Here is a 19,194-nt window from a genome sequence, read left to right as displayed (position 1 = left end):
TTGTTAGATCTTTTTGCTGAGGCAGATGTGTGTGTGTGTGTGTGTGTGCGTTTAAAGGGGTTTGTATAAGGATTAAGAAAGGGGGAGAATGAAAGCATATATATCTTTATTAAATTGTCAAATTTATAAGCATTTTCACTCTGGAATGATGTGAAACAACTTCAGGCTGTTCCTAAGATGCAGTTTCCTGTTTATATAAAGTTAAATTGTAATTCCCAAAGTTGCTAGCCCAGTATAAAGAATATAAATATGCCTAGTTAGGGGAAGATAGAAACTTTGATATGCAAGGTCTTATTTTTTAGAATATCGTAGTGAAATAGAAAGTAGCATCAATTATTTAGCCTGAAGTTTAAAGTGAATCTTTTTTTCTCTACTGTGCCATTAAGAATGACTAGATTTTTTATTCCTCATTAATCTCAGAGTGCTAAGAAAGAGACTTTTATTTCAGTCTCTTGCTTTTCCAGCTTTTGTGTTCTCACAGTTTATACATGAGAGAGAGAAAGAGAGAGTGAGTGTGTGTGTGTGCGTGCATGTGTGTGTGGACATGGTGTGTCCTGTTTGGGGATTATGATGGCTCCGTCCTTTTTTTTTAATCTATTGTGTTAAAATAGCAGGCAGAAGAAGGCTTTCTTTCTTTTTCTTTTAGTTTACTTCTTGTTTATGCAGACACTGCCCATCCAGAGGGTAGAATTTCACCTGTGAGTAATCAGAAGCGATAGGTTAATTCTGACGTTTTATAGAGCTTTAAAAATTTTTTTCATACAGCACAACTAAGTGCAGAGTAACACTACTCAAGATAATGTTTCCTTTTTTTTCTTTTAAGACACTTCCTGCTGTGATTGGTTCTTTCCCCTCCAAATCTGTATTTTGGGCTCAATTAAAATCTGTGGCTTTAGGCACTTAGCTGCTATTGTCAAAACCACATCTGATGAAATCTTTGACCACTGCAAACATGTGTAAATGAGGAAGCCATGGCAGGAGTGAAGGGACACGTGTGGATCTGCAGGTTAGTTTCTGAAACACAGATTCTTTTAATTTGGTAAGCTCAGTGTTTCACTGGCTCTGATAAACTCACTGTTGGTAGTGTTCTCCCCCCACCAGATGCACAAGTGTTTACCAACTCATACCTTCATCAGTGGCGCCTGGCATGGTGCTCGCAAGCGGAATCCTGAAATTTGGCTTTGTTTTCCGTGTGGCTAGCCTCTGGTGGCTTACGTGACTGAGGAAGCTGGAGACCTTCTTTGAAATGGTCTGTTGACCTGTTATTAGGGAATCCCATTATTTCCCAAAACAGGGTTGGGGTGTTTTCGGAGTCTGAAAGGGAGAGGGAGCACTGAGGATTGTTTTTCAGCAATGACTGTAATCATTCTGTATTTACAAGTTAGTTTTGAATGCTACCCCTTTGTTTTTATTTCTAGAAGTCCTGTGTTGGCACGAATTATTTCTTGAGTTATTCACACAGTACAGATGTCTATGGCAGCTTCCTCTCCCCTAGCTCAGTACCTCGGGAGAACATTTTTAAAGTATTCTACTAATATAGTCTTTGTCAAGACTTGGGACCCTAGTTGTGGCATTATGTATTGCTTTTTCTGTTTCCTGTTTTGCACATGTTAATTCCTGTGGGTATTTTATTCTTAAAGTGAGGAGATTTTCACTGTCCAGCCGCAGCCCCAGTTGCTGCAGTTACTGAACTCGGAAATAAGAAACCTGTGGGCGGGCCGTTTTAACCCCCCACCCCCAGAAGCTGTTGCTGCAGTCAAGGAAAATTACAGCCCCATGACTGAAAATTTTAAAGGAGCTGTTTTAGTGAAACATCCAAAGATTCTGTTTCAGGTATTGCAACAAAATCACCACTTGTTTGGGGCCAGTGAAGCCAGAGTTCCTGGCATGTCCTCACCCAGTTGCTTCTCGTATTTCCCTTGCAAACTTTCCCATTGGCTGGGGTCTGTGGAGAGATTTTAGTGGCTGGCTGGTGGAAATGTTTGGGAGAACATTTGCGTATCAAAGCAGCCTAAATATTTGCAAAAATGTTTGCTGGAGAAAAAAAGAATCCACTTAGGATTAGGAAGTAACTGCTTAAACATTTAAAAAGCATTTGTGATTTCCTGAAGTATATTATTCAGGAGCCAAGGCCTAACTTGAATTTCAGGAGTCCTCCCAGAATCCGTATTTTGAAAAAAGCATGTAAGATAGTAAATGGTCTGGTTTTATGGTTAAGATCTACACTTACATGTGATATAAAAATGTAAAAATGAAAAAGAAATATTTGAAAATTAATTGGTTGTTACTTAGTTAACCTATACAAAACAAAAAAAAAATTACAGAAAGAGCCTCACGAAACCATGAGATACTGCGTAGCTCTCAGTCTTCCTCCGTTGAGGTACGTGCCCCTCCGTGAAACACATTGCATTGCTGTGATACGACATTGGGTTCTGTTGGAGTTCGTGAGCTTTCTTGTGGTACTAGTGATTTGAGGGGCAAATGTTTCTCTCTTTTTTCTTGGTAGAGTTTAGTGTGGGCTTTTTTGTGTTCAAATTATTAAAGTTTTAACTGCGTTTCACTGAGGGTTTGGAAACAGCACATACAAAATTCAGCGCATACAAAATTCAGTGCAGGCCAGTTTTTCCAAGTTGCCAACAATATAGGAGTTGAGCGCTGACAATTCCTGTTCTTAAAAGCCCCTCCGATCAGGTGTTATGCTACCATCTGGACATTTTAATTAGTAAAAAAATGTGGATCCGGATACACAGAAATGGGGTCCGCAGTGCACGATGGCCTGTGCGCACTAGGCTGGTGCTGAGGTGTGCATGGCTATGTTTTACAAGTGTGTGTGTGTGTGTGTGTGTGCGCGCGCACTCCTGTGTAAGTGTAATTGTGTGTTGAATATGTGTTCATTCTTCCTAGGAAACCCAAGCATAGGATTTCTGGTGCCCTTTCAGACTGGGCACTATCACTACCAAAACATCTAGCTACTTTTCCCCAAATACCAAGTAAAAAGGTCTGACATATGTAATTGCATTCCCAAGTAGGACTTGCCTGTATCTTTTCTAATGCTTGTGCGTCCTCACTCGGTGCCGGTGTGGCGTGGCAGTGCCATGCTGACGTGGCTTGGGGGGGTGGGGGGGGGGCTCCTCCGTTTCATAGCTGTGTGCTCCAAGTCAATACATCGACCTCTCTGAATCTTCTTTTATCCTCACATGCAGAGAAAAGTATTACTAATAATAGTTATGATAACTACCTAAAAGAATTACCATGAAGCTTGTAAGAAACAGCATGTATGTGAAAGCACTTGATAAAATGGGGAGAGGTATAAAAAGTGACTTTTAATGTACATTACCAATTCATAATCCATATGTCATGTTCATGAGTCAATAAACTGTGTCATATTTAAACATAAGGGAAATGCAAATATAAGATAATATTAGATTATTAACAAATAGTAACTTTGGGGACCCCAGAAAATGTGTTCATCATTTTCCACATGATGCAAAGTGACCCCTTTTTTATAAAGTATGTGGATATGCTCTTTGAAATAATGTTATTCTTAATTAAGGCAGAAGCGGATACATTTGAGGGAAATAGTGACCCTCTGGAGAAATGGAGAGTGAAAATAGTTTAGGGAAATGAGTCTTAGTGTCTTCTCTTTCGGAAAGATGCACGTTTATCTTAATTATTGTGAATTTCATGTTTGCAAACCAGTGTGAATACTTAAACGATAATCATGATGGCTTAGAAAAACCTACCCATTACAATTTATTTCACACTGTATTTGCTCAGGAATGTGTCATTTGTAATCTTGAGGAAGTGGGGGAGGTGATACATTTGCTGTGTGACGCTGGGCCAGACTGATTGGTTCGGACACTTGTACAGGAAGCATTTTCAGTCTTTTTGTTATAGGTCCAGTTCTCTTCCTGAGGAGGCTTCACAAGAAATAGGGACGCTATTTTTTTCCTTAATTATATAATCGTATACCATTGCATAATGATACTACTTTGGTCACTTCATTAATTTAATCTTCCCCTCCCTTACTGTAATAAATGAATATAGTATAAATATGATTTATGTTACATTATTTCTAACATCAAACATTTATTATCACAGGCATCCTGCTTTTAATCAGAGTGTCTTAGGGAGCTTTTAAGACTTACCTCTTGGACAAGGTCTTAGCAGGAGTTCAGACTGTCCCTTTTGGTGTCATGCTAGGAGGAGCCAGATTCAGCTGAGAACCAAATTAATTTGCCAATTTTGTTAAAATTAAGTAAACTGTGGAAGAAACAGGAACATGCAGATTTTGACTGTGCAATGTTTAAGATTTTGGGGGCCAGAAACTGGGTATTGGTTTCATTTAATGCTGTGTCAGTTTTAGTTAAATGTCTTCACCTAATGACACTTTCCCTCGTTTGCATACTCTAATCTAGGGGACAGACAGGGTCTACACAGCATTTGTCTTTTAAAATGAGGCTGCAGGTCCCCCTCTTTGAAGCTCTGTTTCCACCCACACAGCCCTTAACCTTCACCAGCACCCACAGTCACAAGATGAGAAGAAAATTATGGAACTTCTTTACGAATTGTCTCATAAAAGAGATTCAGTTAAAAATTAGGGGGACAGCATTTCAAATTTAATAAAAAAATAAAGTAATTCAAAGTAAAGTCTGTAGCCAAACTCCTTAATTGTGATGCATTTGCTGAGTTCCCTTCTTCCATCGTCGGGCCTGCTCTGGTGCCATATGGCCTACCATGGAACATTTAACTTGTCAGATATAATGGATTGTCCTGGAAGCAGATTTTTGCTTTGAGCACTCGGCTCCTTTCTTGCATTTCACTCTCAGCTCCAGGCTGCAGGATGAAGGATTGTCGTGGAAACGCAAAGAGGAGACACACAGTTGATTCCCCTTAAGAGAGTGACCTATATGCCACAACGTTTTACCCACGTAAAGAGGCATTATCCTCACCACTGGCCTTAGCAGGCTGCACGTCAGAATCATTTCAGTGTGCCTGGACTTAACGGATTGTGCAAACATTTCAGAATTGAGTGCTTAGAAATCAAGCATCGTCATTTTAACTTGGGCAGAAATGGTGTAGCCACATCGGCCCAAAGATAAGTGTTATTTATCATGACCTACATGTAAGCTAAACCACCTGGTTTATATATGTTGGAAATTCAGTTTAACTCTCAAATTTACCAAGAAAGCTTTAAAAAAATCCCCTGATGGAGATGCCACATGGCTTTACTGTTTTTGTTTGGTGAGTAGAGGTGAGGTCGGAGTGATCATTGAGGCGGATGGACAAGCTACAGGTAATTGCCCTACCAAGCTTTCCACCTTGAAACTTAAGTAAAAGCCTTCTGTTTATTCTAACACGCTGTACGTTAGAGATTGTACAGCTGTGGATTTTTATCTGTAAATGTAAAAAATACATATTTGATGTTGATTTTAATTTTTTTTCATAAGGTAATTCTTTATTTTAATTTGGGATATTGTGTCTGAAATCACAAGTTTGGAAAGCACCGGAAGGAGTTTCTGGCTTTTGCATTTATAGGAAAACTTCCCTAAAAGAGCAAATGGTGCCCATTCTGTGCAGACGTGCACACACATCGCTGCGAGGAGCTCTTCTGGGATGACCTGCTGGAGCCCGAAAGCTCCTGTAAGGCAGAGGGACCTGGACCAGACGGCTTTTAAGTAATCAGTCAAGTACAAGCCAGTGGAAAAATAAGTGACTTATGTATCCTAATTTAACCATAAAATGGTACATACTTGATTGTTGTAGGGTTACAAAGATTGATTCATAAATATGTACACGACACCTGTAAATACGCTGAAAGAGACTTTTGTTTGCAAAGGGTAATTTAATATACTCACCAAAATGTGTGTGTTTATGTGTTAGAAATTTAATGCTTAATTTACATCTAAAAATGTTTTTATTATACATGATTCTTAATAGTGATCTAGAAAAACTATATGGCCTTGAGAGCTGATATAACCTCACTTCTGGACAAAAAAATTCCTTCTTTTTAATGAACATCTTTTCATGGAGCAACTAAGAAATTTCTGTTAAAGTCAGCATTTGCTAATAAAATGTACTTGTGTGTATTTCTTACTAACCCTAAACCGAGCACACTTGTTTTATTAATGCCACCGATAGGACGATTTGCCCCCCTCCCTGTATTAAAATTTTGGTCATGCTTATTCCTGAATGAGTGGAGTGGTACCTGGCCAGACAGTTCTTGTTGGGGCATGTGCGCCCTCTGCTGGTTGGTCATATTTGAACTCAGTGGTGTGTGGGTTCTTAGTATCTTACTTTTCAAGGTTGGGGGGTTTTTTTGTTGTTTTTTTTTGTTTTGTTTTTTGTTTTGCTTTGTTTTTGCAGTTTTTCACAATTCATCATATATTGCAGTAATTATGAAGTTGTAGGTTAATACTGAGTATGGCACTTAATTTGTTTTTATTTGGAAATGGAAGTTGTGTGTGTGTGTGTGTGTGTGTGTTTTGGCTTATTTTTGCTAAATAGAGCCCTGGTAATTTAAATAGTATGTAAAATATATGCCACTCTTGAGTTTTTAAGTGGTTGATTTTACATTTCCATTAATCGTATTTATTTTTGTAGTTCCTCCTGGCCTGATTACGCTTAAGAATTCTTATTTGACTAAGGTGGGAATTGACTTAAAAGGGTAAATCACTGAAATTTGAAACATTACTTGTGGTAGGTGATGGATCAGGCTGCCCCTGGTAGAGAACTCCCTGAGAGAATTGACAGTTTTCACTTGCTCTTTGAAGGAAAACGAGCTTCTGTTTGCATTGTCATATTTTATAGAGGCACTTTATTTTGTTTGTTTCCTGCAGATCAAATGAAGCTGTCCTTCCTGGCAGACAGTGAGAGCTATGGTTCAAGTGGAACCCTTTTTCGGTCTTGTTTTGCCACTCTGAGTTGTTGGTGACGGGGCAGGAGCTGTTAAAGGAGCAAGTCGCCGTCAGCCCCTGTGTTTCCAGGTCACGGGACCAGCGTCTACCCAGGCAGTGGGCAGTCGCAGCAGGAGCGTCCTGGCCTCCCTTCCGAGGCTTGGATGCAGAGCCTAGCTTTCTGCCAGGGAAGACCAGGGCTCTGTAAAAGGACTGCATATCACAAATAGCAACAATTTTGGCTGGCACATTTTGACCAAATTCTTTATGATGATTGATTGTAAGTGATTCCTACATAGCTCTGAAGTGATATGTCTTGATTGAATCAGTAAGGTGTTATATGGAGAGTTTAGATCTTTACAGTTCTTTTCTCTTATATTGCAGATTTCTCTCATTTATAAGCAAATTCCATCAAAACTCCAAAACCAGCTCCCCTAAGTATGAAATGATAAAAAAGCTTAGAGTTGGGAGGGGAGAAATGTTATCTTAAGTATTCTTTCAGCTTTCTGTCCTTCCAATTCTAGGTAGCAGTGACGTTAAACATGTGATAAACTATATAACTATTAGTTTTTAATTTACTTTGATTTCTTTAACATTGCCAAATAACTACAAACTGCATGCCAATATCCAGTTCCCACTAAATCTGTTACAATGGCATCTGGCACAGAATCTCCGATACACATCTTTCCCATTGCCACCTATTACCTGGACGCAGTTCAGTTGCCGCAGGTACTCTTCCTCTGTGCTTCTCATCGCTCCCTTTTCAATCCTTACCTCGGTACGGTGTTGGGCTTGCTCCGTGTTGCAGCCCTCTAAACTCTTACCCCTCGTGCATAATGTCTGTCATCGACTCCAGCACCCAGCGCATGGTACCTGGAGGCACTCAACAGATAGTTATTTTTGTATCCCGTGTTTCTGGGATCTCCTTCACACCTGTTCAGATCATCATTTGGACAAGTTTCAGAGGTGAAAATTGCCATCTGTAAACAGCTATCCCGTGTAATGGGCTTTATTTTCACATGTTTTGATAGGATGAGGTCACTGTCTGACTACCCCCTTCTCCTTCCTCCTTTCCTCTCTGATCATCCTTCCCTCTGCTTCTCCGCTTCCTGCCTGTGCCCCACCGCCCTCCTCTCTTGATTCAGTCATGCTCGTACACTCAGTGATTGGAAGGCTTTCCTTAACTGTCCTGTGTGGAACTCAGCGGCTTGTGTAATTTGATCTGGGAGCCATCACCTTCTGTTAACGATGACTAGTGAGGGGAATCATAATTTGAGAGGTTTGGTCTTGTTAACCTCTGAGTATGGCTTTTGTGGGTCCATTCTCTGAAAGGTGATCTTGAAGAGCAGCCTCAGTGGGTTACCGGTCTTCCTTGTTTGCCTGCTCTGTGCATGCCCTCAAATACGTATATGTGGGTTCCGGGCTATTTCCCCTTAACGTCTCAGTGGTGCATGTGTAGGGACTCCAGACCAGTTGCAGGGCAGTGCCAGGGCTAGAGAAATGCTCACCGAAGACATTGCAGATACATATGTAAGTGACACTTGGATCGCCTTCCGCCTGGGGTTAAACATGTTGCTTACATAAGTGTGTATGCATGTATAATTCTTACATGTATTATGCACATGTATAAACTACTTAAAATCTTCATGAAGCCCCCCCCCTTTATTTTTGTGCAGTCTTGAGTATCACATAAAATGTGTGTGGTTTCTTTAAGAGGTGATAATTGTTATGTTCTTGTTAGCTCTGAGCTCAGCTTGAAAACTAAGGCCGGCGCCTACACGCCAGGTGCTAAAATATGTAATTTTCCTATATAAACACTCTATGGCAAATGTAACGTCAAACCTTTCCCTCTGTTTTCTGTTCCCCTGTGCCTTATTCAGAGTTTGGTCATGATTAGTTTTTATGTCTCACGCAAGTAAGGCTCTGGTAGGACATCACATTTAGATGGGCAGCCAGTGACCTACCGCTTTGCGTGGTGAAGGATAGCTGCTGATTTTCTTAAAATTTGCTGATAAGTTCCAAACACTTTAGCCTGGCAACAAAGTCTTAGAGGACGTTGTCTGTCCCGTGTCTGGCCGGCGTGTGGTAGATCTCCTCCAGAGAGGCCGAAGAACAGCCTGTCTCCTTGGCGTGGACTGGCACGGCCTTCAGGAGAGTATGGACAGAGGGGCGTGCAGGGGGCACGGGCCCTTTAAAGTTGCAGCCAGCAGTGTCCACTGCAGGTTGGTCCGTCTTGGGGTGGAGCCAGGGGAGGGATGCTTTCGCAGCAGTGGCCCCTGGGGCCGACAGAAGAGGAGCAGCCGTTCACCTCCAGGACTCTCCTGTCTTGGAGTTGTGTTGTTTGTCAGGGGAACCTCCTTGGTCGTATGTGGTTAATTTCTTTAAAACAGCCAGCCTTCATTCGTCGAGATGAACAAACGGCTCAGTATGCTGCCAGGAAGAGGTTCCTCTAACCCAGCAGTTTTCGACCCTTTCTACCTAGTAGTGCACATAAGCTAATTACTAAAATTCTGCAGCACACCAAAAATATATTTTTTGTTGACTTAATAAAATTAGGTATAATTTTGATTCATTCATACTAGACAGCTGTTGTTGTTTTGGCTATTGTTATTATTTGACAGTCTAAGGAAAAGGAGGTTAGTGCCCCTGATTAAATAGTCAGGGTTGCTTGTTTTAAAAACTCTTGCAACACACACCCCTAGAAAAATTGCTGTTCTAACCCATAAAAATGGTTACACGGTAACTGTATGGAAGTGTGTCAGAGAACAACGATTGTTTGTCTTTTTAAAATCCATTTAAAAGGGTAGCATCAGGCAGTGATTGATTTTTTTTTTGTTCTCCACTAGGTTACCAGGTTTATGGGAGTTTCTTCTGTTGTAACCCTAAAGTTTGTGCCTGTCTCTTAAATTTGTTACTCCGTGGCTCATTAGCCTAACCAGTGTAATTTTTTCTTTTTAAAGTAGAAATGCCAGATCGCACTCCACTGAGTTTGAGTATCCTGGGGTGGAGACCTGTTTTAAGAAAAGTCTCACTGATAATTTTCATGACCAGCAAGGCTTCTTTGCCTTAGAACTGAATTTGGGGGGATTACTTTTCTCCACTCCCATCTTGTATCTTCCTTTTCTCTTAAGAATATATAGCACACATATTTTATTTCTGCTCACTTTTGAGACCTTTGGTATATATTGCAAATGTCACCTTTTTATTTTTATATGAAACTGTAATTTCTTCTAATAAAAAATCAGATGTCAAGTACCAGTGTTGTTCCTTCGGAGGCTGCCCACTCCCTGGGCATCTTGGTGAGACCGGGCAGCACAGGCGCAGCAGGGGAAACAGGAGACAGGGCGGACAGAACTGTTGAGATCTTATTCACACAAAGCCAGTGGTAAGTTACTGATGAGAAGTCAGTTGAGTGATTTCGGGGTTGCCCTCAGTCCTCAGGTCCCGAGGGGACCCTTGTGCAAATTGCTGATTCAGAAAATCATCACTCTGGTGGCTCAAGTGGCACTTTGGTGGCCTTAAAGAGTTGTTTGACACACCTCCCCAAACAGCTAAGTTATCCCCGTGATTGTGTTGATTAATTGCACACTCTATGGAATGAGGGTTATTTTCAATGAAAGATGTTCCTGCATTTGGAAAATAAAGCATGAAACTCACGCGCTTTAATCTGATCAGGTGCTCACGTCTCCCTAAGCGTGGCACTGGGTGAGGGCGATGCTTTTGGCTGTTTTCTTCTGCACATGAAATGATCTAAGATGGTATTTTTATTCTGCATCGATCCCCCAGAGGATGGTCACTCAGAATGTTTATCAATGTTAACATTTTTATCCATCAAAGGACTTGGGTTACTACAAATGGAGTTAAAATTATTTGAGGGGAGGGTTTCGGGAACACAGGGAAAAGCCGCGTGGGACCATGTTCACTACCACAACACACTCTGATAGTACATCTCCAGGACGCCCGAAAGAGGTGGGGTAGCGTAGCAACAGGCTTTCACACTGGAATTGGAAGTTCATGTTCTAGCTTCATCTCTTAGTGTCTGTATAACCTCGGGTATAAGCTTGTTTCTTAATTTGGGTAATCTCATCACAAAATAGGGACTAAGTGACCATCTGAGGGGGTCTTGGCTGTGCCCTCTTCAGTGATGCAAGTGATGTTAGTCTGCACACTCGAGTGTGCTCCACAGGTATAAATGCTTTAAGGAGAACCGAAGATCAGTTCTGATCCACGGGCAGCACCCCAGAATAGTGAGTTTTGGTGAAGTCTGAGGATGTGCGGCACATCTGCAGCTTGGGTGCGCCTACCGCCGTGAAGGCAGCTCCGTGTCCAGACAGCACGAGGGGCATCAGTGACAGAACGCGGCCCGAACTCCCACTTTTCCAGGCTCAGAGCTATAGATCATGATCAAGTATTCTATTTTTGTGACTTAAAAACATCAATGAACGAAAGGACTAATGCTAGTCTTTTCCAGGAAGATGGCTAGCTCCCCATTTCCTGTTATTCTTTGGTACAAACCGTGTGCCTAGTCACCCTTTCCCCCAACTGTTTTTTTCTGTTTTCGGTTTAGAAGCAGGGGAGAAGGAGAATTTCCTGAGCTCTGGGATGCCCAGTTTATCTACTGGAATGGAGTTGTAGTTCTTTTAGCATGAAGTGTATTAAAATTGGACTTCTCAATGCCTGTGGATGGTGACTAAAGTTGTCCTGGAATACTGAGACTCTGTGGGAGAAAACCAGCGTTCGTCTCGGAATTTCAGAAATGGAAAGAATAAGATCAGCTTCCGATATCTTGCAAACCCAGACTCTCTTACCTCCAAGCTCGGATCAGGGAGGATCTGGGTTGGCCAGTCAGTCACAGCAGCGAAGGTACATCTGTGTAGAAACGGCGGGGAAAGTCCGCACTGTTTTCAGATCAGTTTAAAGTACATAAAATTCAGTCCTAACACTTTCATCATTTATTTGATAGAAAATTACAAACATACATTAAACCCATAATTCTTCGTGTTGTTTCTTATAGTGGTTGTTCCTAAAGTTCCTCAGCGCTTGTATTAATGGACAGAAAGAATGGGGCAGGTATGTGCAGTCACACACGTTTAGGAAAGATAGTGTGGCACAAAATTAAATGTCCTCACTCACTACAGGACGTCTCAGAGGCTTCAACTTGCTCAGATACAGGGTAAATTTCTTGGAAAGAAAGAGATGGCGAGCAACGTTCTCACGTTCTCGAGGCCCTTTTGCTTAGCTTCCCTTTTGTTTTCTGGAGCCCGCTGTGAGGTTCTTATTCCTCAGAAGACACTTTGTGAGCAATGCTGTGTTGACCTGTATCGTAGTTACATTTTTACTTTTAGTCTTCTCTGTGCAGTTTGAATGGAGTCGTAGTCTTCACATAGGGAAGGCGTTTAGGTGCAGTTTGCCACTGCTTTTGTTGCTTCAAATCAGTGTGGAGATGATCGTGGTTTTTTGTCCAACGTCAGATTCTGGTATACAGCATTTGCACAACTATAAAGTACCTGGAGACCTTTTAGGAGTGAAACACCGTGTAAATGTAAATCACTCCCACCTATAGGACACTTTCATTAATTTCATATCAAATTCACGAGTGTTTTGAGCGCTGGGGTTTGAGTCTTCCCTATTGGGCTTCTTGCTTATTTACAGATTTTTTTCAGAGTTTAAATATCAGTAGTGCAGAGTAGTGCTAAAGTCCAGCGTTCGGAATCACACTTCCAGGCTTTGATTCCTGGCTCTATCACTTACCTCCTGTGTGACCTCTGGCAGTTTCTGGAACTCGGTTTCCTCACCGATGAAACGGTTTTCGTGTTACCCACCGCCCAGGACTGCTGCACAGCTCGAACAAGTCAGCAGTCTAAGTAAGCCCTCTGCACGGTGGGTAGTGCATGGCAGGGCGCAGCTGTCCTTACGTGAGGAAGGGCGGAAAAAGCAGGCATGGGAAAGATGGAAGAACTGTGGAGAATGACCTCAAGTATATTTTCAGAACCCCTAAGAATTGCAGTCATTTTTAAATGAAATAGACATTTCAGTGTAGAAAAATTAAAAGGGTAACCGGAAGTAGGTTGGGGACAGGGACAGAGATGTATGTTGACTCATAGGTGGTTGTGATGAGTTAGTTCCCTCGTCTGATGGCCGGGAACAAAAGGCTCACTCTTAGGTTCCCAGAATGAGGATTAGCCGTGGAACAGCCTTGCTTAGTGTTGTCCTGCTGCATGGGATGATCTGCAGGGAGGCTTTTCATGGGACACGTGTCACTGCAGAGGTGCAGTTTTCCAGTGATAAGTGCAACACCTACCATTTAGATCTGATTTTGAGAATGGAAGGCTAGAAACCTGAACATGACCTTGGCATTTTCCTACTGGTCCACCCCTAGTGGGGTCTCCTGTGTCACCGCTGATCACCAGAAATCCTATCATCAGTAAGGTGGTGGTGTTGTTTCTCCCTCTTCCCGTGGTGGATAGAACTGTGCTGGTGTGGTAATCTACTGAAGGCCATGCTTCTTAGATGCTTCCCTGTGAATGGATGGACTTCTGAGACCATTTCTGCCTTCATGGAATGTTTTCATTCTCATCCAGTTCCTGTGGCGTTCCCGTACAGCGGGATACTATGGATAGACACTGGAAGTCAAATGGAAAACGATAAAAATATTTTTCCCTATACTTCTTGGGGAAGCAAGATAAAAGATTCATTCCTGAATAGATCAGCAAAAATACTGGTCTTTAAAAGAACTGGAAGTAGCTTATGCAGTATTTTCTGCTTAGATTAGCTTTTCAAGGGCAGCAAAAGAAGCAAGTGAACCCTTTATTGATTACCAAGTGGTGCCATTTTTAATAATAAAATTTAAGTATGGGCTTTAGCAGTTGGTGGGTTCGGTTTGGACAGAACATGCTGACTTTCTGGGTGGTTTGCTCCCTGAAGATGCCCACTTGTTCTAGAGAGAGGGCTGTGCGTGGACCCCTTTGTCTCTAGAAGGGTTGATTGACGGCTGTTGTGTCTGCTCCTTTACAGTGTTTTTCTTGTTCAGTTTTTAAAAAATTGTGACATAATAGTACATGTCCCTTGTATACATCGTTTCTGTAGAAGAAAGTTATTTAGCCAATATTTCAGCTAAGTTTATAAAATCCTCTCTATAGCTTTCATTCAGCATTCAGTGTACTCCATTAGGTCATATCATTCGTTTCATGTGCAGCAGATTTTCACCAGCAGCAAAATTTAACATTTGGTCCTTTTAGGTATAAAAATGAATCAAAAGCCTGACAAGATTTGTTTGCGGTATGTATTTCAGAATACCCACCCTCCCCCGCCCCTCAACACACACACACATACACACCCTTTCTGGGCATACGACAAATGTTACTAACGGGTACTTTTAGTTTTTAGAATATGGACAACAGTCCTCCATGCAGTAAAAGACTGGAGCGATTAATGCTCCCCTTATGCCTCTTTTGAGTAGTTTTAGCCATGGGGCTTGGCACTGCCACCGTTGTCTTTGTGCCAAAAAATGTCCGCAGCGGCTGTCGCATTCTAGTACTGGAGGGACGTCTCGAAAATTCTGCAGCGAGTGCGCCGGGCTTGTTCGCCACTGCCCTCTCTTTTAAATATCGGAAAAACGGAATCTTGAGCTCATTCAGAGCTCCGCTGTGGCTGTGGGGGTGGGGGAGGTGGGTGGCGAAGAATGGAGAAAGAGGGAAAGAAGCTGTCTGCACCAGCCCGGTGGTGTAAGTGACAAAAATCCGTGCCTGACGTACAGTGAACGCAGACATTGGGGAGCTTTTGTGTTCGTGAGCACGGACAGTTCCTCGGGAACCCTACTCTGACATGTTATCCGCGCTCCTGAAAATTTCATTATCTGAGACAAATGTGTCAGTGAATTTTAAGCAGAAAATCAACATCAAGACCACAGCTAATTTTTACTGGACAGTTTACACAAAAGATCTATTTCTTTTCCTAGAAACTGAGGTGTCATTGTAAAATGGCTGCTTCCTGTCATTAGGAAATGATAGGAGTAGGTATAATACGTTTGAGAAAGTGCTTGAGTTTATCCACAGTCCCCGTCCGATTATTCTGCTCCCAAACAGAGGTTTGGGCTCCGAGGGCAGATTTATAGTTGAATTTGGGAACAAAAAGATGTAATAAAGTTAAGGGCTTACACTATCAGAATGAAATGTGTTCACTCGTGATCTCTGGAGCAATCTATTTGATGGTATAAGTGGATGCTACAGATGAAATCTTTACAAGGAGCATAATCCTAAAGAAAAAAAAAAGTGCACCTCCCAGCCTCCTGCTGGCTGCACTGCCTCCTTGGTACCTCGCAGACTTCGACAGAGTCCTGGACTGGTGCCCATTGATGTCATGGAAACACTCAAATTACTGAGAATGATTCATGTCTATGCTGGTCCCTTATCCTCCCCCACACAAACAGGAGTAGATTTTTAACCCTGACAACTTGTAATTTGCAGTGGGTTTATTTTCGTATCTGGATAAATATTTTTTAACAAGCAAAATTAAGATTAAGCAGTCTGTATCTGATATGATAGTAAAGAATGCTGGCCCATGTAGCCAGGAGTACTTCAGGGACGCTGCACAGCACGAATTCACATTCTTCTCTCTCCCCTCCTCTCCCTTCCTCTACCCCCTTGCTTTTCCATTCCACTCTTCCTCTCTCTTTCTCTCCTTTCCTCTCTCCTCTCTCCCATTTATTCTTATTTTCTTACTTTCCCTCCCTCTCTCCCTGCCTTTCTCCCGCCATCTTTCTTTCTTACTATTTGTACTGATTTTCTGGTTTCAAAATAATGGAAAGGATAGCTCTAATTTTATATATATATCTCTAACTACACACACACACACACACACACACACACACACACACACACGAATTAGGACAGACCCTGGTAGGAAAATTCATCTTTCTGGGGTTTATGTGCTGGACTCAAGCTGAGAAGTAGTGTCAGGTGGTGAAATTATATAGGGGATGGATTTAGTAATTCCTTCTATAGAGAAAAATAGATAGCCTTTTTTCTTAAAATTGTATTTTACAATCCAGTTTTTTAGAAATTACCAAACAAGACACTAGCAGTTCAATTTCCTGGGAAGTCAGAGCAAATTTTATCCTATCTGTTTATCTGTCATCTACCTTTCTGTCTGCACGCTTGCCTGTCTACACTTACCTACCCCTTTACCTGCCTTTGTAGTTGTTAACAAGTGACTATTATGGTGAAGTAACTATGGTGTGGTTGTATTGGAGCTTTTTAGATGCAAGAGTTTAAGGAAGGCCACACATCATTTGATAGCTCATACAGATCAGGTCTTTCTGTGAGTAATATTTGTAAAGAGAAGTTCAAGGGCATCTTTAGGTTATCTCTGACTTATGCAGAAGAGGAGATATGTCTGTATGACCATTTGCACTGCTGAACAGGTAAATGAGTGTTTTCTTCGAAGTAAAATCCTCATACAATTGAAGTTACTCTCTTAGACATCCCAGGACTGACAGCCTGGAGAGGATACCCTGTTCCATTGTGGTAGAAACTGATGTGGACATTGATTGCCTACTTTGAAATATACCAGAAATGGGTGGAGGGGGTGTTTTTCTAAGTTTCAGATTCCTGGAAATCAATAGAAAAGTTAATCCTGGGGGAAAGAGGGTTAATGTTAAAGCTCAGGTTTGGCTTCCTTTGGAAAATCCTCTTCTGTGTCTGTAGTGACTTTTGATCACATACAAGGTTTATCGCGGGGGCGCTCTTCGTGTGGCGTCAGGAAGGCACGCGCTGACAGCTCTGTCGTCAAACTGGACTGTAAGAAACGGCTGCGGCTCCTTTCAGCCTTTGCGTGAACTCGGGCTGGGGGTGGGGGGGCACTTGGGGGCTGTAAACTTTAGAGGGGTGCCACTTAGTTCCTCCAAGTGCTCGCTTTGAATTTTCCCATTGGAAAAAAGAATGGTCTAGTCCTAGGTGTAAAATACAGTGCTCCTTAAAACGAATCTGCAAGAAAGTAGTATTCTGTCTCAGGTGGCGTGGGGTTTGTGTTCTGGGTACTTGGCTGAGTCCCTGAAGTTCTGGTATGGATCGATTTTTCTGTAACTCTTAGTATGTCACTAACTGAACTCTACTGCTTAGGTCTCTTGTAACGTGGTTGTGTTGCCTTCCTTGCTGATTATTAAAGCTAACCACACTTCTAAAAGAAACAAATGAGCAGCCTTGATTTCATCCTTAGATGTGGCCAGATAGCATCGGAGGCTGCATGTACATCTCTGTAACACTGTCTGTGGATAACAATTGGGCTCTTAGAGTCGGAGCAGGACATGCACATTCCATTGTCCCATGTCCTGCTGAGTGAGTCTACTGACAGAATCTGAACTTGAGTTTCAGAGTGGGCACTTTTTCAAAAACCCTCTTCTCCAAATGTAAATTCCATCATCATCTTGATCATGATGAAATTTACTCTCGGGAAAGAGAGTTAAAAAAAGAGAGTCTCAGAATTTTGAATAGTTCCTTTGCTGTATTCACCATCTGGAAAGCCTTGATTGATTAGCTTTGGCCTCACCATTAAGTGTCAATATAATCAATGGGGATTACTAGACTAGGGTCATTACATAGATAATTTGCCTGCTGTGTAAATAAAAATGAAATTGTTTAAATTTTGTGAGAGAGGAAAAAAGTGAAAATAAGGAATGACAATTTGTTTGTTGGAGAAAGTGGAGGCCATTGGAATGACAGTTTCTGGAAGTGTGGAGCAGTTTGGCTAAGAATAGGAGTGAAGGGTATTTTTTTCCAGTTTATCATAGCCAGAGTGAGGAAGTGTGATTCCCTCTCGTGCTTGCACACATTGCCGGTAGTGCCTACTTCACGTATGTAAACACCGGGGAAGAGAAGTAGATGTCTGTTACCTGCAGGACTTTTTTTTTTTTAAGGAAAAACACAATTTACACATTTTTTTATTGTTTCTCTTGGCAGGTAAAACCGAAAGGGGTTCATATTCATCTTATGGGAGAGAATCAAACTTACAGGGTTGCCACCAGGTAAGTGAGAATCTCGCATGGGGAAGGGTTGAGAGAATTGACCTGGTAAATTGGTTCATTTCATACATTAGATGACGCCTTTTAGACTGTGGCACTGAGATGCACTGAAAGTCTGCCGATGCCTCTCTTTTTAAAAAGTAATGAAATAACACAGAGCTCGGAAGTAATAAACATCTCATCTTTAGATTGCTGGCGTATCAGCATTGCATGCACTGGCTTGGTTTTATTTTTTAATCCGTCAACCTGTACCAGTGGCACTGTTTGCAAACCAGCGATGTCGGTTACAGTGGTTCTATCAAAAGAGTTTATTTGCAATTAAGAACTTCAGAATTTCTTACACGGGGAGCACTTCGTGCAGCCCTGCGTCCAGCCCTGGGCTCAGTGGCTATTGGCCTAAATTATAGTTTTCATAGGGGCTGTGTGATGTTGTGTGAAAACAGGGTTGTATTGAGGGATAAAAATGTCTGTGAAAATATGATTTGTTGTCCCTTTTTGTTTCTGAATTGTTTTTGGCTGGAAGTCAAGGCCAGCAGGCTAACAGCAAAGCCGTCTCAGGGGAAGTGTGCGTGAGCTAGAAAAATAAGAGTGCTTTAATTAAATAATAAAATGCCAGTGTAATACAAAGGTGCAGCATGTGTGTGTTCGTGTCTCGGTGTGCTCTGCGTTTGCATACTTTTCGCTCTCCAGAGAAAGCCGATTCTGAAAATACTGCCAGTGTCCGGAAGTGTAAGCTTTGCTTCGAGACAATTGAGATTTTAGAGATGCTTTCTCTTTTATTTCAGTATCAGTATTAATCATATGTTTAAAACCTTTTCTGTTTGAAGATTTAGGCTTTCTTTTTGTAAGTACATTGGTTTCTTACTTTGGAAAACTCGGGGCAGAATTTAACAGTCCTCTTTCATATTCAAAGCTTTCTACTGTTTTATTATCCACCCAAACAGCACGTATGTTCCTTCTGTGTTGGAAGGGGAGTGCTCGTTCTCTTGAACCCTCTCACCTCCCATTTCCTTTAATGATCTGGGGGGGGAAACCTGTTTGAAAATTGTAAAACAGCTCTTTACTATATCCTGAAAAATGTAAGCAAACAGATTCCGTAATTAAACAGGGCCTGGGAAGGAGGGTTCCGTTTCCTGTCACTTATGTATCACTAAAGGTAGAATTCTGGTGGAGGTTTTTTTTCCCCCCTCCTGGACGTATTTGCATTTTTAAAGTTTACTCCCTTGGCCCAGCCACCAGTGTAGTCAGAGTCAGCATCTGAGAGATGTGCCGTGATGAGCG

The 19,194-nt window shown here is 41.8% G+C and overlaps 1 protein-coding gene across 15 annotated transcripts in view; it reads left to right on the top strand.

Annotated features, from left to right (window-relative positions):
• Positions 1-19,194, top strand: part of TCF4 (transcription factor 4) — a 332,565-nt gene that overhangs the window by 151,233 nt on the left and 162,138 nt on the right. For 14 of the 15 annotated variants that reach the window (XM_037034619.1, XM_037034665.1, XM_037034636.1 and 11 more), the window contains one exon: positions 17,852-17,916. In XM_037034619.1, coding sequence (XP_036890514.1) covers positions 17,852-17,916 — 65 coding nt within the window. Of the gene's footprint in view, positions 1-988; positions 1,007-17,851; positions 17,917-19,194 lie in introns of those variants that run through there. The other variant, XM_037034713.1, reaches the window with a different exon arrangement.

This window comes from Sturnira hondurensis, unplaced genomic scaffold (assembly GCF_014824575.4).
Source record: "Sturnira hondurensis isolate 20B ecotype Veracruz unplaced genomic scaffold, ASM1482457v3 Scaffold0001872, whole genome shotgun sequence".
Taxonomy (NCBI): Eukaryota; Metazoa; Chordata; class Mammalia; order Chiroptera; family Phyllostomidae; genus Sturnira; species Sturnira hondurensis.
Note: the sequence above shows the minus strand (reverse complement) of the source record. Positions and strands in the feature narration are given on the sequence as shown.